Below are 25,778 nucleotides of genomic sequence, written 5' to 3'. Positions count from 1 at the left end.
CTGTCAACGTTTAATGTCCAAACATCCCATTGCATTAACAGGTCTCTTCGCTTGAACACGTCCGTCCAAAACATGGCCATACCGCCTACACCAAAACATAAAAACAAGCATTCTGTCGATATTTTATGGAAGGCCAAGGTCTCCATTCGCCTCCCTCATGATGTACTCCGTCTCGTCTTCGACAACATTGCAAACCAACACGACAAGCTCGAACGTACGCGTTCTCTGCTCAATCTGGCTCTAGTCTGCAGGGGATTCAACCGTATCGCATGCGCCATCATATATAGCATGGATCTAGACTTGAGCACTACCTGGCGTGATGCTCCTGTTAGCAAGGCCTTCAAGGAGAGTCTGGTATATATTAGGGACAGAACCTCAAAGCAATACAACCAACAGGCTCTGGAATATGTAAAGACGTTGATGATCAATATAGCAAATCTGGATTGGTTTGGTAGCATCAGGGACTTGCCCACATTAACTCGTCTGCACGTCAGGTTTGATGGCAGAACTAAAGGGCTGGTTGTATCGGAATGGGATTTGCCAAATACCCTGACAAGGCTCGATCTGGACTTTGAGGGCTATGACAAGTCGACTAATACATGGGATACAGTTTGTAAGCAGTGTCCGAAACTCACCATACTCAACATATATGACGCTACGCCAAACACTCTCGTCAAGATGGCTCCCTTCATCGCAAATCTAAAGCTGGCTGAATTCTCGATTGAAAACCGTAGTTCAATGGTCACGCTCAGCTCTAGTATCCCATATAGTCTCAACATAAAGAGTAGAAAGAGTCTCAAAAAGTTAAAGATTGGTGGATATGGCATGCATACGCTCACACCCGACATATTGGACGAGTTTGAGGAGCTCAAAGATATTGATATCCGATGTGATCGACGAGCTGATAACTCCCAAATCCAGGGCCATCTAAGATTCAACCAGATACGCTCGATACGGAACGGAATCACCTCATTCACATACGAATCATCAGGCTCTTCTTTAAATATTACCGACTTTATAATCGCCAACTCGATCAGTCTAGAAAAGCTTGTGCTATTAGGAGCCTCACCAATAATCGAACGCCCCATACTCGCTGAATGTATAAAATTGACGCATCTCGATATATCAGCTGAGAACGCCATCCGTGGAGATCTCGTCAGCCTGCTGAAAACCAATGGACATCAATTCCACACTCTGTATATAGAGGGCGACGTAAAAGAAAACGGACTGCTGTCGTCCATAATACAATCCTGCCTCAACTTGTCAGTCCTTCGACTATACGACGACGCGACTCTTACCAGTGAAACAATAGCAGAAATCATAACCAGCATACCAAATCTACGACTCGTTGGACTTGTCGAACCCGTCTATGGACATCGCAAATTCCATAATGGTGATGTGCTGTTAAGGGCTATACAAGAACGAAGAAAGATGGTGCCGAGGCCGAATACTCTCATAATTCAGGACTTCAAAATTGAGTTGTCGAAAGATGCTATGGTTGAGGTTATGGGAGGGAATGAGAATGTTGGGAATGAGAATGATGAGTCACATCAATGTCTCGCTGCAAGGGGTGAAGAGTATGTTGGGCCGTATACAGTGTTGAGGGAGTTTAGTGTGAGGCCAAAGGGAATGACGGACGTTTGAAGAATTGAGGTGGGTATTGTTGAAGCTTGTGTGGGCTGTAGAGCCAATTGTTGAAGTTTTCTTTTGCCCAGTGAATTGACACCCATTGTTTACATAGTTGTAGAGAAGGTGATGAGATGCGTTGGAGCTGGTATGGAAGTAGTGCTTGAGGCACTTTACATCATAGATCTGTAAAAATGTTTGTTTGTATTGGGATTTGTTTCATGTTTAATTCACGATTTCAAAATACACACTTATATCCTAGTTAATGGTATTTCGATGATCACAAATGAAATGCACACGGACTGTGTGTTGGTTTCGTCGGTGAGCCAAAACTGCAAAAGGGACGCAAGAGCTCACACCCAAGTCAGGATACTGTTTCTCTGTGGTGCCATGGTGTAACATGTCCTGCCCAAATCTCGAAAGCTTCAGTCACGTCTCATTCACGACATTTGTTCATAAAACTGGCGTCTGACGATTTGCATGCAGCAAGTCGAGACGTAAGTCGTTGAGCACGAGTATCAGAGTGGACTTCGGTCAAGGATTCGAAGACATTTTCGGCAGCTTTGAAGACGGAGGCGTTGAATCGTTTTCCTGGGCTATTCCTGGGGGTCTTGGACGATGCGTTGATAGATATTTTACTGGCACCAGATCCAGTAAGCAAATGGTGTTTGATCAGCTGTTCAATATTAGGGCGTGATCTCAGACTAGCAAAACGCGGTTGGTTCAAATTCGGGAACGCCGAAACACATCTTGAGCATGCACGTTTAAACGACGAAAGCTGCTATGGTAACGACAGTTGCGACTCTGTATTGGCATCATCGCATCGATAATAAACACCACACCCTTGTCAGCTTTAAAAGAGTTTTGTCAAGTTGTCAAACATCCCGATACCAAAGCGATCTGCAAAGTAGACCTCAATGCTAGCTAGAGCAAGTAACTATTATCATTCATGCAATGTTTCTAGTAGTCCTTCTTGAACCTGACACGGTGTTGAACTGCTGCGTTGACTACCCTTCACTCATACTACCTCGCGTTGACTACCTTTAAGTCCATTGCAATACTATTGTATATTGTATTCATAAATGTCCTCTATTAATATTCAGATTGCACCCGTAGGCCCAAACAAGAATTGTCCCGCAAGTGCTGCTATAAGCACAATTAAAAGATTAAGTTGTTTGTGCTAAAATACAACAAATGTTAGCTCATGTCTTTGCACGCAAGATATAACCCAAACACATTTGCTCGCCTGTATAGTATACAAAGCAGCCAAAACTGCGACAAACACAACAACCGCCAGCAGCGATTCATTTACAGCAGTGAATCTAGCATCAACAGCCGTAATAGCAACCAAATTAACCGAGATAGCCGATCTAAGAATCTGCAATGCCGTCACAGCAACAATGCCCACCACAGAGGCCGACACACCATCCAGCACAGCCGATACAGCAGGCATATTAACAACCCGTTCAAAGAACGAGTGTCCAATAATCACAAATGCAAAACATGGCAAGAAGATTCCGACAGTGGCTAATATAGCACCTGCAAATGCATACCCTATGTCGTTATAATAGTATTCGCCACCAGTGTATCCGACGAATGTGGTGAATATGACTGTTGGTGCTGGGAGGACGTTCGCAAGGGCAATGCCATCGAGGAAGCGTTGTTGGGAGATCCAACCACCCACTACCACTGCTTCTTGTTGCATAAACGGGATTGTTGTGAAGGCTCCGCCGAATGATAGTGAGCCGACCATGAGAGAGACTGCGAATATGCGGGCGAGTGTTGGTGTGCTTGCTATTCCTGTTGCCAGAGCAGCAGCACTTGGGAATCCTTTTACGGCAAAGTCTACAGGGACAAGTAAATTAGTTTCTTGGTTTTGAATACCTGGTTAAGCGTGTTCAACACCAGTCTACGCACAAGCAGCATAAGCTCCATATCCAGCTAGAAAGACGAGTCCAGCAGCCCAATACATTTTCCTGTCATACAACCCATTCAATATACCAAACACGGCCAGCGTAATCAGAAAATTGATCCGTAATGCCGAATTCAAAGCACCCAATAAAGCCAAGAATAGCAAATGGTTTTGGATTTTTTTCGTCTTGTGATCAATCACTGCATGTTCGGCCAGTTTATGCACTGCCCTATAGTTGCAGTTTGCAGGGATTCATTAGCATAACACTTCATAGGCTCCCAGCTTCTTGAACCCACAGTCGAGACTTGCCTAAACACCATGGCAGCAACAGCAGGCTGTAGTGCTCTAAACGAAGCATGGAAATACGGATTATCCAGTCCAATGATGGAATAGACCCAACTTAATAACAGCATCAATGAGAATCCTGGGAGTATAAATCCCAATCCTCCTATCAGTGCTCCTATTTTGCCTCGAGAGAGATGACCAAAATAGCAGCATAGCTCGGCTGCTTCTGGCCCAGGCTAAGTATGAGGTTGAGGTTATCACAACAGCCGTTACTTGAAAAGAACTAGTGGATTGTGTGCCTGTTTTTTCTTTTACTCACGAGGACTTGATACACGGCATAGACCTTGTTAAACCTTCAAGAGTCAGCAGAGATTGACATGGTCAGTACGTAGTCATTGTCATTTGACACGGTTAAAGCAGTGCTGTGACATACTTTGGTATTGAAATCCATTTTTGTTCCACAACCAATTTCTGCTTGATGAGTGCTATTTGAGCTACAGGGCCACCGAAGGCTTCAAATCCAAAGCCCTATAAAGATGATCCAAAACGGTTAGGGTCTGATGATTGCTATTCAATGGCCAGATTCGTTTTCGAAATCAAAACCTCATATCACAGCAACCAAGACTTTCTCAAAAGATTCACGGTAAAATATGACACGTACTTACCAGGAACAACAAAAACAATCTAAACAAGCTCAACCTCGGCGGTTCAAACTTGCTCTCATCGTCTTGATCGTCAGGTTTTGTTGTTGCAACATTCAAAACCGTCACTTCAGATTGTGCAGGGGAAATCGGTGGTGGCGGTGGTGGTAAGGATAGATCTTGACTCATGATAGGAGTATTTTCGGAATCTTGCATCCTCAACAGTCCTCAATCAACTTGGAACATTGAGAAGCTCTGAAAATTACGAGGTAACCATGGAAACCAGGGATGTCGCAATTCACTGACCAAGAAAGCGTTTGGCTTTGGATTCACTATACTTGAGATTGTAGCTTGGAAGCTGATTTCAAGTGCCTCGGGTCCATGGCGATGCTCGTCCTACTGCGGTATTGTCCGGAAATGCGGTGGCTTCAAGACGACGAGACCTTTAACGTCGACTATCATAACACAGTATGAGACATAGACTCCTTGACATGAGCGCATCGTATATCCGTTGAGGTGTAGTGTGCATCCAAGGTAGCTCGTATGGAAATGTTGCGAAGCGGTATCAGGATTTCGGTTCTCGTCAACTCTCCAACAATGAACTCGTCAAATTCAGCTGTTACACTACCGCCTAGTAGATTAGCAGAGGAATATTCATCCAGATGTCACAAAGCCTGAAGTAGGCAGTTATTTTTACCACTTGCGATTGCCAGAACACAATTTTGCGGCCAATGTTGATGTATTGCCCTGTAGCATCATTCTACGTGTTTCGACTAGGTGAGCGGGATTCCAACAGTTACGCACTCATGAATCAACTCGAAAAGAAGTCGGTTATATCCATGTTCGTAATATCTCCCACTCGCCTCTTCGTCTATAAAACTGGCCAAACTGTGGCGTCAATTCCTAACATCCAATTGAATAACCCTTCACTATAAGGATTGGAAGTTAAGAATCCAAAGCCAAACATGCACGAAATATTATCAGATTCAACTACTTTTTCTCATCTGCCAACAGTCTCTGTTCTAGCTTCAAGTGCTCGACAATTACAAGAAATTTCAGCAGTGGTAAGCTTCAGAGGACGTCCAAAAGCCAAAAGAGCCTCTTATTAGAGGACCAATCGATATTTCACGTGTTCCAACACGCAATTGAGGACCTCGTACTAGCTGGAAACGGTATGGAGGTGGTGAGTAACGCAGCAGTAAGCACAATCGCACTGGACAGCACAAACAAGCCTGAAAAACGACGAGTCCGGGTCCGCTAGATTTATATATTCTGCGAATAGTCTATTTCGTTTTATGATCCTGTCAATGATGAGCTTCATGTGACGATGACAGCTAAATTATGTCTAACCTCCAATACCGAATGACACCGTCCAACTTGGATTTGAGCTCTTCTTGGCTGACGGATTCGTTGAACCTGACTGAGATGACACTAATATAAGGGATTGAGGCATGCGGGATACTACGTCGTAACTCAACAGCCTTTAGGAACATGTCCCCATCTAATACTGCCTCAGAGCACGAAAATCGCTCCAGCTTTGTCAAACGAGCGATAGTATCATGGACGAGTTTGTTCCATTGTGGCACTTCAGTACGGGTGGTCCAAAATTGGAGGTTTGTCAGATTCAGAGCATATTCTGGGATTTGAGTGGGATTATATGGAGGTACCTTCATGTCGTCCTTGTGGTATGTTATATCTAGAAACTGAAGCTTACGACCGTGAGTCCTCAATAAGGCGTCGAGATCACCACGTTGAGCATTATCGGAAGATATGTGTAATTTCTTCAGACGGCTACAACTACCTAGGACGGGCGCGTTGATCGTTACGGGATGCTTTGTGTATAGTTCTACTAGAGTTGATGAGTTTGTGGTTATAAATTCGGTGAAATTTATCGGAGAGTAGCAACCGTCGTAAAATAGTGTGATTCCAGGTCGTAGAGCGTCGAGTTGGTGCTGACTCATAAAGGCTTGATTGTAGAATACTTTGATGCATTCAAACGACCTAATACTTTCTACAGTATCGTTCAAAATGATAGATCCATTAATGCGTACTTCCGTCAACGATTGACGACTCCCTGATAGACTGGCAAGGGAAAACCGGAATTGCTTGTCCTCATCCCTGTTGTTTATATCAAACTCTGACAATCTCATGCGGGATAACATTGTTGACATGCTCGTATACAGTCCCTCCCAGTTAACATCGATTGTTAGCGACCTCAGCTGTGGTACCTGTTCAGGAAGAACTGTCCAGTTTGCCCTCTCCCACTTGAAGCAAAGATCCCTCCCAAAGACGTCAAAAGATATCCCGAGTTTGGATATAGTTGGTGGGAGATTCCAATCATTTACGGGGATGTATCCATTTACATTGATCGTCAAGCTATTCAGCGACGAGTATTCAAGATCCATGAGGCCAACCCAGACCAGGTGGCTCAGTTCGAGATACAAGCGTTTGACATGACAAAGACCTTTTTGCCTATATATACCTGCTTGACGCCTTCTGGCGGCGTTCAAGCCCCTCCTGAATGAGTTCGTCATGGGGTCGTCCGTGTTGAATGACAATGACAGGTGTCTATACAGTCTACTGCATGCCAGTCGATTAAACCCTTTACAAACTAGAGCCACGTTCGCCAGCATTTGCATTATGAAGCGCTCCCCCTCCCCGTGGGCTAGTTGTGTTTTGGGGTTCAAGTTGATGTTGTCGAATATAATGAGGAGTATCTCGTCAGGTAGCCTGATAGCAATCTCCTTGTAGTTTACGTCATAAAATTCCATGTTTTCAATCCTATTGACGCAATAACTGTCATTAGCGTGTGGTCCAAATAAATAATAAAACGACCAAGTTTGCGATATGAAAATGAACTAGGAGCATTACCATCTTACCTGTCTATCAGTATACACCAATATCAACAGCTTCAACTCTTTTATGACTTGCTATACTTTCAGAGATGTTCTAGCTTCCTGTCTTTTATTAGGTGGACAAGGAACTTCACGAAGTAAGCTGCCAAGTACAGTGGCAAGAGTCAAATTACGGAAAACAAAACAAATCGTCAATTATCAATTATTCATCTTTACGCGTCATGATACGTTTGAACATATGGGCATCTTTGAACTTTGGGCCAATCGGGCACAATGTCCTGCTGCAAAAACGAACGCAACTTCAGAGTGAGATGCAAACAATGTGGTGGTTTTGTCACTTAGCGCAAGGGGTAAATGCATACAGCCTGGACTCTCAAGTACTCTTCCATGCGTCAGAACTACCCTCGTCGGAACTGGATCAGACTATGCACCAACGTCAAATCGGCTCCATCTTGATCATCCAAAGCACTGGTTTGAGGCTTCTAACTTTCAGATCTGATATACCAGCTACCAGCTGTATGTGCTATCTATACTATATATTGATGTGCAATTGCAACTAAAAGACTATGTTTAAGGGGTGATACCCAATGACTCCCTCCAACTTCGATTTGGGCTCTTCCTGGCTCACGGATCCGTCGAATCTGACTGAGATGTCACTAATATGAGGGATTGAGGCATGTGGGATACTGCGTCGTAACTCAACAGCCTTTATGAACATGAACATGAACAACTCTTCTACCCGATGCAGAGACAATTACTGGATCCAATCGTAATTGTCCAAGGCAGCACAGCACAGGAATTGGCCAGACGGGAGTGGAAATCGACCCAACGGAAGCCTGCACTCCTTGCAAAGACAATTACTGGATCCAATCGTAATTGTCCAAGGCAGCACAGCACAGGAATTGGCCAGACGGGAGTGGAAATCGACCCAACGGAAGCCTGCACTCCTTGCAAAGGATATTTTTTCCTGAGTTTGGGAAAGAAGGAAAGGAGAAAGGCAGCACGCTATAGTGTCTCATGGATCACGCATTGAAGGAATTGCTGCTAATTTTCGACGTGCTGAAACAAAGGCGCTAGATTACGGACTTGAATTCCAGGTTCACGGCCATACCACCTTGTCCAGGTCTCAAGCGCTTTCGAAAGAGCTACCATGCCTTGAAACAACTGTCTGCTAAATCGCCTGAAGATATAGGCACAACAATGAGAACCCATCCTTGCCTTTTGCATGGTCTGTTGGATCAACGACCAGTGGCAACATAGTATCTTGGGGATGTTCAGTATACTAGGAGATATACATTATCTGATTACCGCGCACTCTTGGTCAGTTGCGTGTAAGGACACGAGGGGCTCTCACATCTTATTAGTTTGTTAATGCAAGTTCTTATCTCAAAAGTACCTGCGTCCAATCCTCACTATTAGCCGTATAGCCTTGTTTCCACAGGCTACACGTGAGCTCAATGAACTACTTGGGACAGCTGGGAAAGCTAAACCTTGGGAGTTTATAAAATTCAGGGTGGTGGACGGGGTTTGATCGTGTTCAAAGCAAATTGTTGATATTGGAGTCATACTTCATATAATGATATCACGTCTATACGATTATGTTTAGCTCTAATCGTCATGACGAATATTAAAGTGACGTTCCCAAGATATGACCACCACCAGAGCAATTGGTTGCGACCCCCGTGTTTACACTAACAGAGTAGCCGGGATTTCGTTCGTTACCAACGTGAAGGTTCACGTACGCCTTCATTACAACATGATTGTAAATACCACAAACACGACGTGTCATGACCCGATAACGGTGGCGACGTGACGACGGCGGTTCAGCGTCACTGGTTGTGTTTGAGATTTTTTATTTCTTTAAAACTACAACCGTGTCACTATAAATGAGACTACTGTTTGTCCAGTTTCTGAACAATGAAATATCAGTCACCTTTATAATATTTAGAATCTGAAAGTCGAATTGCTCATATTGGGACCTTTAACTGTTGGCCGGTATGTTCAAATGCTCGAAATCACGCACATCAATTTCGCAACGCTTCGGACTTCTCAAGTTCTCAAGCTTTCTCTAGGATATCATCAATCAATAAATTTTTAAACCATGGAAGCATCTGCTTTCAGCTACAAGGAGGATGCCATCATCCTACCTGACGAACTTCTCCTCGTCATATTCGAACACGTCAAACGTATGGGAGAGCCCATCGCAACAAATCAATGTCTGACGAACATGGCACTTGTCTGTAAAGGATTTAATAGGATGGCCTGTAGCCAGCTATATTCTACGGAATTGGGCTTGCGCGATAAATTATTCCGGGAAGGATTGAAACAGCACTGCATTGCTGCCAGAAATCGTCGAAATACCTTGTATCAACAAAGAACCACCGAGCATATCCCGGCCATGGCCCTGCGTCTAAGTCAGCTAGAACTGGTTGGCTTTCTACATCTGGATTACCCGTCATTGATGACTTTGAGGATAGATGTAGATGCGTTTATCCCATTGCAGCACTGGACTTTGCCATCAACTATATCCACACTCCAATTGTCATTCCCTGCATTTTCAAGTCTGGAGGCTCGTGCATACTGGGAAAACCTTGATTGGGAAACGATGCCTGATCAGCTGCCAAATCTAAATACCCTCGGCGTCTGGGTTTGGGAGGCCTTATTGGATCGAATGTCACCTATGCTCGCACAAATAACACTATCATGCTTCGCGTTGGATAACATAGAGAGTGACATCCGTCTTATCCCATTTACTCTTGCGAAGCTGGCTCGAAGTCAAAGCACCTTGACTAGATTAGAGGTAGAAGGCTGTCGCTTGACCGATACACCCGAGGATATTAGGTCATTCCAGGGTATTGTTGACTTTAGATTGCAGGGCTTCATGAGTCAAGAGCAACTTGAGGCGCTTCGTCCAGGAGTCAAACGATTGAGTGCTAATGCAGACTCTGGGCAACCACTAGACCTCAGCACAGCTATAATTGTAAACGCATCAACCCTCGTAAAGCTCACCTTCTGGCTTGATAGTGTTGCACAGATATCTAGGCCCGTGCTCGGTAACTGCATTTGCTTGGAAACGCTGAGAATCAACTCGGATAATGCTCAACGGGGTGACCTCGACTCCTTGTTACGGAACCATGGCCACACTCTAAAGTTTATAAGCATCTCTTATACTCCATACTATATGAAATTGCTACCTTATAACCCAAGTCTCATACCCCAGCATTGTAGGAACCTGACCGAACTCTTGCTTGACAACCATGCTCCAGTAGACAACCAATTCTTATATGATGTCGTTGCGAATATGGAAAGATTGGAGAGATTAGAGTATGGGACCACTTGGGGTTTAGACGGTGATTTGTTTGTAGAGGCTGTTGCCTTAAGACGTAGCAAGCCCAAAGCTACAGTCCTCCGTATAGAAGGTCTAATGCTGAAGTTCCGTGACCAAACGAGTCAAGAAGAGTTGAAGCTATTGTTGGTTGGATGCATTACGTATGATTACATAAGGATAGGAGTCTAGCATAGAAAAACGTCATTGCAAGTATGAGTAGATCATTGCAAACATATATAGTTTTAGCATCTCTTCGGTATCAAAGTCTCAAGGCTGTGGATTCAAACAGTTTTGGAATGCGCTCATGGTCTGAAGCTTCATTCAGAACACTCTAGGTGTTCCAGGTTCACAACGACTGCGTCATTTTGATACGGGATGAACGCGTTTTAATAATATAAGCCTGATAACAACAATGAATTGTTTATTTATTTAGACTCTTACATCAAGTCTTTGAAACACTTGTTAATGCTGCTTTGATGAGCGGAACTTCCCACAAGTTACGCATTTCCAGACTAACGGGGACTTCAAACCTTATGTCGAATGTAAATATACTTAATGGGAGATTCCAATCATTCGCGGGGACGTATATGTTTACATCAATCGTCAAGTGATTTAGCGAGGGGTATCCAAGATCCATGAGGCCAACCCCGACTAGATAACTCATATCGAGAAACAAGCGCTTGATATGACAGAGACCTCCCTGCTTATACATGCCTGTTGTACGACTTCTGATGCTGTTCGCTCAGCTTAAGTCATCCAGCATAAGCTAAAGACCTTCCTTTATAACTCGTTCAGTAAGCACGTTCAGTCGACCCAGCTATTCCTCTGTATAATCACGCCCGACTGCACCATCACTTTCGAGTAAAGCTCCTCCAGAAAAAGGGGCCGGTAAGGTCTTCGTGACGCGTAATGCTTTATCCCTAATTCCTAAACATGGCACTACCATGTCACGATTCCAGGTTTCAATAGCATCAAACACCAATTCACCATTATATTCACAGTGTGGTAAAGTTTCTTGCCACCTTCCCTTCAATCCAGCCAGTGACAAGTGCTGCAGATGTGTCATTGTTACAAATCATGTTGCTCAAGACTTCGTCGGTGATATTAATACTGTTTGGTATATCGAGGGCTTTTATGTGTTTACAGTGTGGTTTTTGATTGCTGGCAAGATATTGGTTTCGATTAAGTTTCCTGGTATACGTAACTTGACCAGTTGGTCGACACTGTATTGTAATAATCCCAGTAGGTTACCACGTGCAGCATTCTCTGCCGAATATCCAGTTCCGTCAACGTAATGCAGTAAGATAGTACCTGACGATCAATTATAGCTCGGGGCGATATGTGAGTCCATGGACAATCTCTCTACAGAATTCAAAAGAAGTATACTTTATGAAACTGCCTCTAGTTTCTACTGCTTCCGTTTGCATTCCCTCAACCCAAATTTGGGAGGCATGCGTATTGACAGTCCTAGAGCATTCAACACATAGCCTTCGAAGGTAGAAGAGGGAGGACCATAGGGAGGTCTGGGTCTGGTCTTCGATGGATACCTAATATTTTTTAATTTGCGCATACTCGTAACGATGTAAGACTGTTTGATTGCTGCTCCTTGAAGACTGATCCAACACAGATTGTGACAATGATCTACTATGGTTTGATCTACTACTACATCGTGAACGGCAAGTTTCTTTAGCTGATGTCCTCGGCCCTTGATGAAGCCTTCTAGATTGCCATCTCGGGCTTGTTTACACGTGATGCATACATCCTTCAAGCCGATAGCATTTTCGAGTATTGGAGCAGCAACAGTACAGCCCTTCCCGTATAGGCGCCCAGTGTCGCAAAGGTCGAGAGCTACGAGACTATCCTTGTTGTTATTTATGAGGGTTCGAAGAGCCTGACCGTTGATCGTGGAGTGATCGTTCAGGTCTTGATGGATGTATGTCAATCGTTGTATTCCAGTTGGTGGGAGAGCATTTATCAAACTACACTGAAGCTGGCCGCATTGAACGTGTACGTCCTTCAAGCGATTGAATTGTAGAATCTGTTCCTCAGACGGAAGAGCCAAGAAGTCCAGGAGCGTCACACTGGTTAGAGAATCACGACTACCATGAGCCAAATAGTTTACAACCAGTCGCGTAGAGGGCATGGGGAGGATCTGGGTGAAGTTGTCACGGCTTGTATCCAAGATTCCCAACGGGCGCTAAACCTTGAACGTTCAACTTAAACGTTAAGCTTAGTAGCAGTCCTTTTAGATCGTAAAATAATAAGATAACCGTAAACGGGAATAAAACATAAACGAGAAAATGCCCCAAAGTCAATCGTTTATTGAGACATCCCATTATTCACGTTTGTTTAGCCCCAGATAGCCTTGAAGTCATTGACGTGCTGTGGTAGGATCACACTTGTGACTGAAATGATCTTCTTCTCGTCATTGAAACAGAACTCCTGATAGTTTCTGTTCACAAAGAAAAGTTGAGTTTAAATACCAAAGCAGCAATGCTCCCTGCAAATATCACCTACCCATCATCGCTGTGGTGGCCGGTAGCATCGTCATCCTCTAGGAAACGAGTTGTATTTGTCAATTAGACCTTTGATGATGGTTGCAGTGGTCATATGAGCACCATACCGGTGTGTTCTACTACTGTCACCATCTTCTTGGCAACGTCGACTGTTATCTTGGAAGGAGCGACTCTGTCAGAAGACATATGATTCAGTCTCCTCATACAAAACTCGCACTCTTCTCCATGAAGCTCACTTGAAGTTCTTGACTTTACCAGCAGCGACAGCCTCAGCGAGCAGACTGAGAAACTTGGAGTATGGAATGACACCATCAGCCTTGGTGCCTGTTACACCTTTCAACGTGTGTGGGACATCTGCGTCGGACGCAAATTTGTTAGATTTGTGACCGGTGACGAGATGGAGAGAGGATTTGAATACCAGGCTATACATAAGTATAAGAAGAAATCAGTCCCTCAAATCTTCCAGACGACCGTACCAAAGAACACTTACAGAAGCAAAGTTGGCCACAAATGCAGCATCATTGTTGGCAAAAGCTTCAAAGCTAGCTGCGATGATGGCCTTTAATTCGTCTTCCAAACCTAAGAAAATATGAGAACTAAATCATCAGTCTACTGTCAAGCTCAGGGCCAATGTACTCGCGTATTGTTGACGCTAAGTAATTTCGTGAACGTGAACGCATACCCATTGTGAATTGCTTGATGTAGAGGTGAAATCAGAGAGAAAACCTAGATTAGGACTTGAGTATGTGATTCTTGGGGCGAAGTTTTACGATGAGATTGCGTATTGAGTTTGGCCTCCAATGTGTCACAAGATTGCAACGTGATTTTAGATAGTGCAACTGTATATCCGGTGAGTAATGGCGTGATAGATGAGGTAATAATGGTGCTTATTATATCTTGGAATATATTCAATATACCAAGTTGTTATAAAATCACGTCGACGAAAAGTTGTACTGGGTTGAGAATTCAATCTCGAAACCGTTCAAGCTATAAGGTTAGAAGGACTGCAAGTGATGATTATAAGCAGCTTGAAGCTCTCGGTCTACAATTCGGCCAGTCTGGTTGAAGCTTGTTCCACAATTTGTCAAAACTCTGATACTGAGTTGCTGATGATGGATGGTGACCAAACGATGCATGCACAGCGACGCCTCTAGTAGTCACACTGAACACCAGATTTATTTATTGAAAACTTCTCTTGCTATAGCAGTATTCCTCGTTTGAAGGTATAAATTGCTTGGGAATCCCTTCAGATCCTGCTACGTGTCAGATTTGTTATGGACGTTGGAATCAATGGTGTAGAAACTTGGGACTTGAAACTTGCGAGTGAAATGGTGGTTTGAGCGCCATATTGTGTCTCTCGTCCAGAGCCTTCATCAAAACATCACCATCACAGTATCCTACGCGGCCAACATAGAACTGCCCTAGTTTCCGTCGACTGACAACGACGTTTGAGATCATTTCAATCGTGACCGTCCTATCGTAATTGATTCCCAAGACCGATAATTCGTGGCAATGCTCAGAATCTCTGAAAGCAGTCCAGTGTCTTTCAAATCCCCTGTTACAAATATGGTGTGGAGTTGATGACCATGGCCTCTCAACATGCCCTTGAGATCTGCACGGATGGCGTTCAATGCTGAAATATGTAAATGGGTCAACCTACTACATAAGGTAAGGACGGGCCGATCAAAAGGTGGTGAGTCTCATCTATAACAAGCTTTCCAAGAGTTGTCGAGTTGGCGACAAGTAAGTCGGTCATATTAGAGGTTGGCCTTCTGCTTGGTATATAAATTAAGTTGTGCCATTTCGTAGAGATTTTAGCTGCACTTGACGCAGATCACATCGTAGCTCTACATCGGTGAGAATCTCAAACTTAGCTGAAGAAATCATCCGGAAGAGCACCTATAGAATGTGATACTAGCCGTAACACCTTCAGACTTTTACGAGTTTTGTTTTGGGGAGACTGGTGAGAATACCAGATTCCGAGGTGGGTTTAAAGACATATCCTTTTTCAATCGAGAACTCTGACAAGTTCCAGTCCATATGTTATGCTGATTGCTAGTCGATTGAATGCCCGACAGGCCAGAGCTAGATCGAGCAGACATTGGTTGCGTTCCTTCTTGTCCTTGCTGAGTTTGATGTTGTCGAATATTACGAGGAGGACATCACGAGGGAGGCGAATGGCGGCCTCCTTCTTCCAACATACTTCGTATAAATTCATTACTGGGCGCTTTAATTGAAAGATGGGGCTGCAAGTCCTTGGTTATGTACAGTTTTAACAAATGGTGATTTTACATCAGCAAGTCGACGACAGAAGTTGAAATTGGAGGGATTTATCGGCGGTAAACGATACCTGTGCAGATGAAGAGCTTGCTACTGAGCACCTCGCTACTAAGAAACCACGACAAGCGAGACTTTGGAAGCTCGGGGGCTTCGCATTCTTCGATCAGACATATCTGCATAGGTTTGAAGTCACGTTAGTGACGTGTATTGAATTTAGATTCTCAATTCAACAAAGTTCTACTATTCCAAATCCACTGAGATTGCTTCAATCAACGTCCTTTTGGCTGTGCCTCCCTGGTTGAAGTTGAAGAAAACACAAAGGTTCAAACACGAATGGCGACTTTTACCAAAATATTTTGGCGTCCGAATCCAAATCAAGTAATTAATATATGAAATGTGAGTTGGTCCGGTGAATATTGGTGTTCAACGTAACACGCCAAATGCATGTTGTGTCAAAAGAGCATCAAGTTTGTAGATGAGCAAGTGAATTCCATACCTGGCACGAGGAAATTCAGTCCATCATCATCAAAATGCTTCATCAGTCCTGCATCGGCCGTGATCTTCTTCACCAGATCACGTCGAATATTCCAGCAGATAGCTAACAACAGTCTTCTAACGTGTCATGGCACTGGCATTCGATCCATTGAGTCAGGAAACAAGAAACACGTATCTGGACTTGTTTCAAACCTAGTGTTGTTACCAGATTGGTCTCGAATTCGAAACTTTCTTTTGTCTCCTACCACACAACACCTTGCACACCTTAAATCTGACAGCTGAAAGAGAAAGAGGGGCAATTCATTCTCATTGCATTGCTGGTATGTATACAACTTACTTCAGCCTTGAATAGTTTCTCTTACACAATCCATTTTGCCCGAGAATAGCATCGCATTTAGCAGCCAACGAAAGAACATCAAACCTCACCAAGCAGAGATACAGACAAGCCCGAAATGTATAATCCAGGTCCCGACCGTCGTGACCAAGGGCGAGAACGGGACTTGCCTTCTACATATAGTGCTCGCCAGCACGATGACATCAACATTAGCCAACGAGGTGCCAATTTCGCATGTCATCCAGGTACCTTCTCTGGTAATCCAATGATCCCAATCCAAGATATAAAGCTATGGCTGTATAGGGTCCAAATATGGGTCGAATCGTCGCCTGTCAATAGTAGCACCAACAACAAGGACTATGACCAAGTGAAAGAAGCAGCATCATTCTTCACGGGCCAGGCTCTGCAATGGTGGAAGGATGAGCTCACTAGTGCAGAGTACCAAGACGCCGTATCATCATGGAGGAGCTTTGAAGCTAGCTTTAAAAAACGGTTTCTGAATGTCAACATATGGAATGCAGCTCTTGCCAAACTCGATGAACTGCATTATAGCACTCAGCATTATACTAATCTACGTGACTTTATCGATGATTTCAAGCTGGCCATATCGCCATTCTCCCACATGTTGTCCTTGGATGAAAAGATTATGAGGTTTATATCAAAGGTGTCACCAAGTCTGAGAACTGGAGTGTTTTCATGGCTAGGTGATGGGTTTTGGAATAGCGGTAGTATAAACGGTAGTAGTAGTACCAGCAATAGTCTAGTATTGAGTATGGAGGATGTGTATAGGTGGTGTGAAACTCATGCCAACTCTTACAATATCGTGACCCCAAGTCATACTCCAACCCATCTATCGCCGCAACGTCAGCCAGCACACCGTAATAACTCGCCGCCGAATATGACGAACAACAACATCAATACGAATGCGGAACCGGGTAGTGGTATGCAACACCATGGGGCCATGAAGAGACCCTTCCCATCAGGCGGATCAGAGGATATACATCCTGCATCAAAGCAACTTCGTGTCGATGATATCCTTGCTGCACCATTGACTGGTAGCATGCAAGCTCATCATCATAGCATCAATAACAACAACAGCAATAACAACAACATTAACGATATGAACAATCACGACATGAACAACAATAATAACAACATGCCACCACCCTTCAACGCCAAACGTGGAGTAGGAATGCAACTTACGAATGATTTAGGAGGTAGACTTCGTGCACCTTCAGGAATAGTACCACCGATACCACAAATATCACCATACGACCTGCAGAACACTGTATTTATAAAACGAGAGCCGTATGACAACAACAACAACAGTATCCCCGAAACTCTCTCATTTGCTGGTATCGGAATGCCAATGACGGAAGACGATTCAAATCAAGTGTGTAGAATATGCGGGCTGTTTGGACACAAGACTTCATCATGTCCTCAAATGGATAGTGCACTGACTGACATTGCGGGATCTGGTGCAGCTCGTAACAATGGCGGTGGTAACAATATGGCTTTGGGTGCTAGCAATGGTGCAGGAGGGGCTAATGGTGCAGGAGGTGCTAATGGTGCAGGAGGTCCTAATGGTGGTGGTGCTACTCCAGCATTTCAAAGGGTCCGCAAATGCTACAATTGTAGGAAGGCTGGGCACTTTGCTGCTGATTGCCCTGAGCCATTGCAGAGAGCTCCTCCTAAGAAGTAGAAGCTATGGTATAAAAAAGAACTTTGGGGGCAAAAGAATGTGATGCTTGTTTTGATATAATGTGTATTTGTGTGAACAAGAAGTAAGGCACTGAGTGGTGCTGGGTGATTTGATCGAGACTTTTAGGATGTAGTATAGAACTTCGAAGACTCTGTGCTACTTAGGACATATATAAAAACTCGTTGTTCACGTACTTTCTGGCTTTTCAGTGAATCGACGCGCTTTTAGTTTCAATGTCTTATGAATCAAGAATTGTAGTCCCGTTTTCTTCCAATACTCTTCGCTGCATTATACACGCTTCCTTCTTTTCAGTTCAATAAAATGCCCTTCTTTTTATAAGACTCTTCAAAACCTCAAACCACAATCAAGCAATGGCAGCAGACAATATAGCACCTCCTGTCGACAAGCCAGCCACATCTACCACAACCAGCACTCCGCACCTCCAATTCTGGACTGATCCATCCATCCCCATCGCATCAGGACAGCCTGGCCACTTTTCATCAACGTCATCACCATCAACATTAGACAACAGCAATACCAACACCAGCCCATTAACAACCTCATCACGATACCATGACATTGCAACAAAAGCAGCCTCCCTGTTCTCGTCTCCTCCAATGAAGATCTTGCGAGTCAGTCAGCTGGATGCTGAATCATTGGATGCGGAATTGGGGAATATGGTGCAGGAGGGTTTTTGGAGGATTTTTACGCATTTTGGGGTATGTGCATGATAGAGGATCTGATATCTTTGTGTTGTGTGGAGTGTAGTGGACGTTTGGGTGAAGCTTTCCAGTGTACTTTGCTAGATACCTGTTTTGCTAGGATCATTGGAAGGAGATGTACCAGCCTGAAGTATCAGTCATACTGCAATACCTCATGTCGCATCTATCGATATATGCAACGGGGGCTTCGTACGGGTCGCAGTTGCAGAACTTGAAATATCGGAATGAGAGTCGACATTTTGGAAAATGTACGTCTGGCCTGCCTATAGTATCCAAGTATCTCCTTTTTGCAAAACAGCCTCGCTAAGACACTCTCGTATACTTAGACGAATCAGCCATGCTGGACGCACCCTTAACAACAACCCAAAAGGCACTACACGCGATACTACATATCGGAGCTCCATACGCATGGATTCGAGTGAATAGATACGCAACGCTACAGGAATGGAGTGAGATGCCGAGTAATTCGTGGCAGCATCAAGTGTGGAAGTATTTACAGGTTGCTGAGAATGTGTATAAGGTGGTCACCACGGTTAATTTCTTGGTGTTTTTGTATGATGGGAGGTATGGAAGAAGCACGACAAAGTCATCATAGTGTGGTTCCAGGGTTTGTTTGGTTGAACTCAGACGTACTTGTTCTCAACATAGGTATCGGTCAGTGATAGATCGAATCCTGTCAATGAGGCTTGTGTATACTCGTCGTGAGATGGCGAGACAGGTGTCGTTCGAGTTTATGAATCGGCAGCTTGTGTGGCATGCATTCACCGTATGTATACTTTGACATCGCTTTGTGCCTTCTTTTTCGCTCATCTCATTCCTCAACGCCTTTTATAACACAGGAATTCCTCCTATACCTCGTCCCTCTAATCAACCTCTCATCACTCAAAAACACCATCCTACGCACCCTCTCACCCAAATCGTCATCAGACGTCAACCTCCATCCAAGCATATGTGCCATATGTTTTGCCAACTCGGCGAACGTGAGGTCGTCGCAGGTGCATACGCCGTATGTGACTTCGTGTGGGCATATGTATTGTTATTATTGTATCAAGTGAGTGTTTGTGGTGTGTTTGCAATCATACTTCAGGATGATGGGGCTGATTTTTTTTGGTGGTTTAGGTCAGCGTTGATGGCAGATCCGACGTTTCCGTGTCCGAGATGTAGTAAAATGATAACGTCGATAGAGAAAGTGGTTTGAAATAGATCTAGTTTCACGTGAAGTAGGTGATTTGCGGTTGTATGTATACGAAAGTTTGCATCAGTCGAGTTTGTGGATGAACTTTGGGTTTTTGTTTCGATTACTTTTGGCAGTATTGAAGGTGAAGGTGGCCCTTTTTTGAGCATCATCCAAGAACTGTGGGATTTGTCGGAATCGGCATCCCACGACGTGTTTGTTGGCGATGTTGTCACTGCAACAACTATGCCTGTACTCAATACCATCTCCGATTTTGGACTGATCCGTCGCAGCAATCGCTGCAGGTCAAGCTGGTCACTTTTAATCAACATTCACCGTCTTCGTTCCGATCATGATCCACAATCAGACAGCATTAGCAATACGAGCCCGTGAGCAACACCATTAAGAATCCATGTTGCAGCGGCATTCGCAGCCCTCCCGGTTCCGTCACCGTTAATGAAGATGCTATGCTATAGATCAGCCAACCAGATGCCTTAGCATTGGATTCTGAACTTTTGAATCTGATATTAGAAGGGGGTTGGAAGGATTTCGGTCATCCTGGTGTGACTTTTAGTGAGATATTGCTGTTATGTGGGTGTCATGGATGTGATGGTTGTTCGAGTGAAGCTTTCGAGCCTATATAGTGACCAAGGGATACTTTTTTGCCAGGCTCGTTGCAATGGAGGGCAATGTCTCAGGCCAAAGTATCAAATATCGCAATTGCAAAATCGCATTCGTTTTTTCATATATGGGTAGCAGGAGCTTTATACGGATCACAATCACAATACTAGACTAGTATCGTAACGAAAGTCGACACTTTTGGCAGTTGTGGGTCTTTGATATTTGCGTATCGCTTGACGTAATGTTGATGATGCACTTACACACCACTTTTTTGGATCCATTAGTATTCAGACGCTCTAGCAACAACAACTCAAGATGCCTTACACTCTATATTACATATGGGGGCATCATACATCTGGACTCCAGCGAATCGACAACTCGACGCTACAGGACTGGAGTGAGATGGGGAGTAACTCCCGGGAGCATCATTTGTCGACGTACTTTCAACTTTGCTGAGAATGTGTACAAGCCTGTTACGAGGGTTATAGCCTTGGTGGTTTGTATGGTGCGAGGTATGTGAGACGCACAGAAGACTTATGAACTCCTGCAGACCTCCCCTTTTGTCGGTTGAGCTCAACCTAACTTAGGTAGCGGTCGGTTTATCCGTAGCCAACGGTCGCACCGTTCCTATGACCTGTGTGCGAGATTTGTTGACTTTATCCCTATCCATGCGTATTTAAAAAGAATCTGTGAAGTCTCTCCACCTATTACATATTCTCTCAACCGCGTGAACAACTTTCTACAGCTGAAGATCTTCAATTTAGCTGCAACAAGAGGGATGACATTCCAAAAGTATTTATTTGTACGACTAGACAATAGGCTTCAGGCACATACGTAATTTCTTGGGGATGAAGTATACTATTCGTATAAAGCAAAACGGGCGTTACAGCTTAGGGAGAACTGAGAGTTCCTGCACTAGCGACCTGGCACTTTTGAGAGCTAGCGCAATCGAAGTGAGAGTTGGATTGCATGCCGTACCTGCATATCAGGGAATGTTAGAAACAAATATCACAGACAAGTGGAGCACCAACCGCACCAGTTGGTATCACAGAGTTGCCACCAATGTACAGATTGCTATATCCATGAACTTTGCAATTTGTGTTCACCACAGAATCATATTTGGTTTTGCCAATTCGGCACGTCCCCTATATTACCACGTAAATAAATATTACTCCGATCAAAGTAGAGTCAAACGAAGTTCTTACAGTTATGTGTAGTGCCAATCCTGGATCCATCGTGCGCGGCTCCGCACCAGGTAAAAAACCACCTAATGCCATGGCTATACGAAGCATTTCTTCCATGCCGCGGTGATGTCGATCACGGTCATCATCGCACATTCCCACCTTAAATGTGGGTTGTGGCATCCCATAGCGATCCTTGATATTCTTACTGAATACAACCCGATTTTGCTGTCTAGGTTTCATGTAGCTGAACATGCGAATGTCCACGACAAGCCGGTCATCAATATTGGCAGATACGTCTCCATAGTGAAAAGCGTCCCGATGAACTTGGAAATGGAAGGGTCTTTCATTGGAAAAAGGAATCCATACCTGGAAGACCAATCATTTAGTTACCATTAATATTCCATTGAAACGGATTTCATTCACTCACTTGAGGCTGTGGTTCACGAAATGGGATGGGGAGAGGATCCTCGGGGTGTTCTAACATGTGACGCTTTGCTTTTGTGGCAAACCGTGGATCACTAGGAATCCCCTTGATCAACTCATGCTTTAAAACAATCTAGAGGCATGAAAGGGTGAGCCACTAAACAAGCCCGATCAGTTACCATTACCTGACAAAACCCGACAGTTTGTTCGCATAGATAACATCCAAGAGGAAGGTCGGCTCCCAACGAGGAATTGACCAGAAGCTGCGGAGTAAGTACTGCTCCAGCAGCTACAATGAAATATTTGCCAAAAACTAGATATTCCTGGTCCGTTTCCAGATTTCTTACAAGAGCGGAATGTACCGTGCCGTTCAATTCGTTGAGCTTGACACATAAATGCTCGTGCTAACCACAAAAACATGCAGGTTTCTATGTAGTCAAGAAGTTTATCGAGCTGACGCGTACCTTTATCGTGAGGGATTTGTTTTCCAAGACTGGGTCCAGGACAGTATCTGTGCCAGTCCACCAAATCAGTTTCCCGTGAGGCTCAGCAGCTAAAGGCAACGGCCCGATTGGGCGGTAAGGCGGTTGAAGAGCTCTTTCACTCTCATACACTTTTTGGCATGTTTCCAGCACGATGGTTTGCAAAATGTTGTCTTTGGCAGATAGATACTCTCTCAAGTTGCCCGTTTTTACGATCTTTTCGGCGTCAGACAGAAGAGCGTCCAACTCTGCTCCAGAAATCAAATCTTCAGATATCCGTTCCTCCCCGAAAGGTCGTGGGGTACAGCAAGTCCAATGAGTCGCCATACCACCCACACATCTTGTGACGGCTGACCGAGAAAAAGATCTGAAAATCAGAATACTTTAGTAGCCGCTAGTTCAGCTGGATTTAATACCTGCTGCAGGCAGATTCTCCCATGGAAGTTGCTCAGGATTTCCACTCTTATTCACGAATCTAATTTCAGCGATTAGTAATCGGTTCAATTCTCCCAAATGTTGTGTGACACGAACCGGCAGTATTCGTCTGCGTTTTCCACGTGATACGAAATGGGGTCTAGCTGAAGGCTTGCAACACCACTGATAGTTGGAGTGGAAAGGGTTTCCAGGTGACCCAAGATAACGTGGGTAAACGATGTAATATCCGTCTGATAACGGAAACTAATTATAAACAACACATTAAAGAAAGACTCCAGCACTACGATGAAATGGAGATGAAAATAAGCAGCAAACCTGTTTTTCAAGTGTTCACCAATATGTTTTCCTTGTTTTGGCCCAGCCTCCAACATCAAAACACGGAGAGAAGGGACATTTTGAAGGAGGCTCCGGGCGTAGGTTGCGCCGACGATTCCAGAGCCTATAATGACAACGTCGTAGTTTTCCGTTGAATCAGAATCAGCCATGAGAGTTGAATTTGTTGAAAGACAGAACGACGCACCATGTTCCACGTAGACCTTTGTGTAATCACGTTCACGTGGATTTGTTTGCAACCAGAAGAGTCATTATTATACAGACTACATTGTTTAACCTGGGTTGCAACCTGAGTTAAAAGACTAAGCAAAATACATTCGTTTGCTTGCGCAGTTATGACGATAAGATGTGGAATGATCTTGCTATGCCTGGTATATTTAGTGGTTGGACTAGATGATGGTTGGGTGTGGAATCATTTCAACGCGTCTAAAACTTTGCTGCTGGAGAATGTGTTATTGAATGGTGCAGTGCTCGCTTCTCCGAGTAAATGTTCTCCAGACTACTAGTACGTGTATGTTTGTGGGATAATTTACGAAATTTCGTTCACTGTTAATTTTCGTTAGTTTCCACTGGGTCAGAGATGCAGCACTAGTCACGAGTGCTCTGACTGACTTGTGGATACGGGAGAGAGGCTCAAACGATATTATACCCCAAGTCATATTAAAAATGGCGGACTTCAATTTGCAGATCCAAACTATGACAGAAACCCCCTGTCAATGTTTAGGGGAACCAAAATGGAATGTGGTGAGTCATTCGAAAAAAAAATTGCTCAAATGTTCCATTCTTATAACTTCCGGCCCGAATTCTGCAGGATGGGAGAGCATATACTGCAAACTGGGGAAGACCTCAAAATGACGGCCCGGCCTTGCGCGCCCTAGCATTCATCAAGTTTTATGAGAATTATGGCCCCTCCTCCTTAACTAAATTAGCTCCCTTGATAAAAACAGACCTAGAATATGTTGCAAAAGTATGGCGGGAACCTTGTTTCGATCTATGGGAGGAAGTCTACGGAAACCATTTTCATACACGGGTGGTCATGTATGCTGCATTATCTCGTAGCTCCTCATTGCCATTCTTGGACACGGTTTCTACAACGTACTATTCGCTCCAAGCTAAAGAGTTGTTAAAAGTTATTCAAAGCGAACATCTAGCATCAGATCACATTTTAGCCACTGTTAACGTAACAGGATGGACAAACAAGATCTCAAACCTTGACGTTTCTACTATTCTGGGGGTAATACAAGCTGGCAATTGTGCGCAGGATGTCTTTCCAAACGGAATGGATCTTGTATTTAAAACTGCTACAAAGTTAGCGAACACTATGGCTTCTTTGTATCCTATCAACCGGAGGTACCCTGACATTGGCCCAGCCCTTGGTCGCTATCCTGAAGACACATATGACGGCACTGGAAACAGTCAGGGAAATCGTAAGTTACAATCAATACCCAATTGTCACAAAAAGCTGCTTGATGCTTTGTCACCTATAGCGTGGTTCTTAGCCACTCTGGCTGTCTCCGAATTTTACTACAAGGCGAGTTTAAAGGAGCCACATATTGCGGATCAACGTAGAGGTGTTTTCAGTAGAAGCAAATTGTTTGATGCTGCTGAAGCTTTGGTAGCGCGTGTACGGAAGCATGCATCACTTGATGGTCATCTCTCCGAAGGTAAGAAGGTTACTAGTAATACTCACGAAAGTGCTTCTAACAAACTGTCGTTTTACTAGAAATGAACAGGGAGACTGGATTTATGACTGGTGCTGTTGATTTAAGTTGGAGGTAAAATAAAGCAATGATTGTGGAAAAAGGACAGTATTCAACTTTTCTTTGTAGTTATGCTGCGTTTCTAACAGCTATTTTGGCTCGTCAAGAGGCGCTATCAAAATTGGATCAGTTTGACGACTAGAAGCTTAACAGAAATGTGGAGGATCGAGCTACTTATGACACAACGTTTGCTACGAGGCTCAGGAAGTGCTTTAGTGACATTTGTTTTACATCATCTGGTTAACCGTTGCTTACGTATATTGTACCCCGTGCGAATATAATCTGATTTTCTAATTGTGACCTCCGACCGACACCTGTGGCGACGCTGCCAAAGCCGGAAACTCTTTCAAATCAGTTTAGCGCAAAGAATAAATCGGTCAGGAATCGGTCAAGAATTGACGAACATGAATTTCGATGGAATGGAATCGCCAAAGGCGATTTCGCGATTCTAGATTCCAAGAATGGAATCGAACAATAACAGGAATTGGGTCATCAAAAACGTGAATCCCACTTCCACTTCCATTCTATTCCATTCCAGAGCATCTCTATTCTCGACGGAAGACACACAACAACTGCCACCAGATTCTTCGTTTAACAGTAATTCTGATTGCTGGCAACCTTCACTTGGCACCAAAGTTACCATCCAACCATGTAAATTCTCTTTATTATT

At 44.0% G+C, this 25,778-nt stretch overlaps 3 protein-coding genes across 3 annotated transcripts; 2 read left to right on the top strand and 1 right to left on the bottom strand.

Moving 5' to 3' along the window:
* Window positions 1-2,062: 2,062 nt before the first annotated feature.
* SmJEL517_g03016 (uncharacterized protein) lies at window positions 2,063-4,653 on the bottom strand (the record flags this gene model as incomplete). Its single annotated transcript, XM_031168944.1, has 7 exons — window positions 2,063-2,330; window positions 2,886-3,471; window positions 3,544-3,767; window positions 3,854-4,059; window positions 4,143-4,176; window positions 4,257-4,351; window positions 4,489-4,653. 7 exons carry the CDS (start codon window positions 4,651-4,653, stop codon window positions 2,063-2,065), a joined length of 1,578 nt encoding a protein of 525 aa, XP_031025081.1.
* A 13,692-nt stretch (window positions 4,654-18,345) lies between these two features.
* Window positions 18,346-21,171, top strand: SmJEL517_g03015 (uncharacterized protein; the record flags this gene model as incomplete). The annotated part of the gene is made up of 7 exons (XM_031168943.1): window positions 18,346-18,693; window positions 18,797-18,944; window positions 19,023-19,260; window positions 19,345-19,462; window positions 19,536-19,702; window positions 20,882-21,003; window positions 21,083-21,171. The coding sequence occupies 7 exons, from the start codon at window positions 18,346-18,348 to the stop codon at window positions 21,169-21,171; spliced, it is 1,230 nt and encodes a 409-aa protein (XP_031025078.1).
* A 2,512-nt stretch (window positions 21,172-23,683) lies between these two features.
* SGA1 (glucan 1,4-alpha-glucosidase) lies at window positions 23,684-25,250 on the top strand (the record flags this gene model as incomplete). Its single annotated transcript, XM_031168942.1, has 6 exons — window positions 23,684-23,853; window positions 23,912-24,092; window positions 24,160-24,775; window positions 24,836-25,012; window positions 25,072-25,123; window positions 25,178-25,250. 6 exons carry the CDS (start codon window positions 23,684-23,686, stop codon window positions 25,248-25,250), a joined length of 1,269 nt encoding a protein of 422 aa, XP_031025079.1.
* Between the last annotated feature and the right edge of the window lie 528 nt (window positions 25,251-25,778).

The sequence above is a fragment of the Synchytrium microbalum genome, assembly GCF_006535985.1.
Source record: "Synchytrium microbalum strain JEL517 chromosome Unknown SmJEL517_scf0014, whole genome shotgun sequence".
In the NCBI taxonomy this organism is placed as follows: domain Eukaryota; kingdom Fungi; phylum Chytridiomycota; class Chytridiomycetes; order Synchytriales; family Synchytriaceae; genus Synchytrium; species Synchytrium microbalum.
This window is presented reverse-complemented; position numbering and strand designations above follow the sequence as displayed.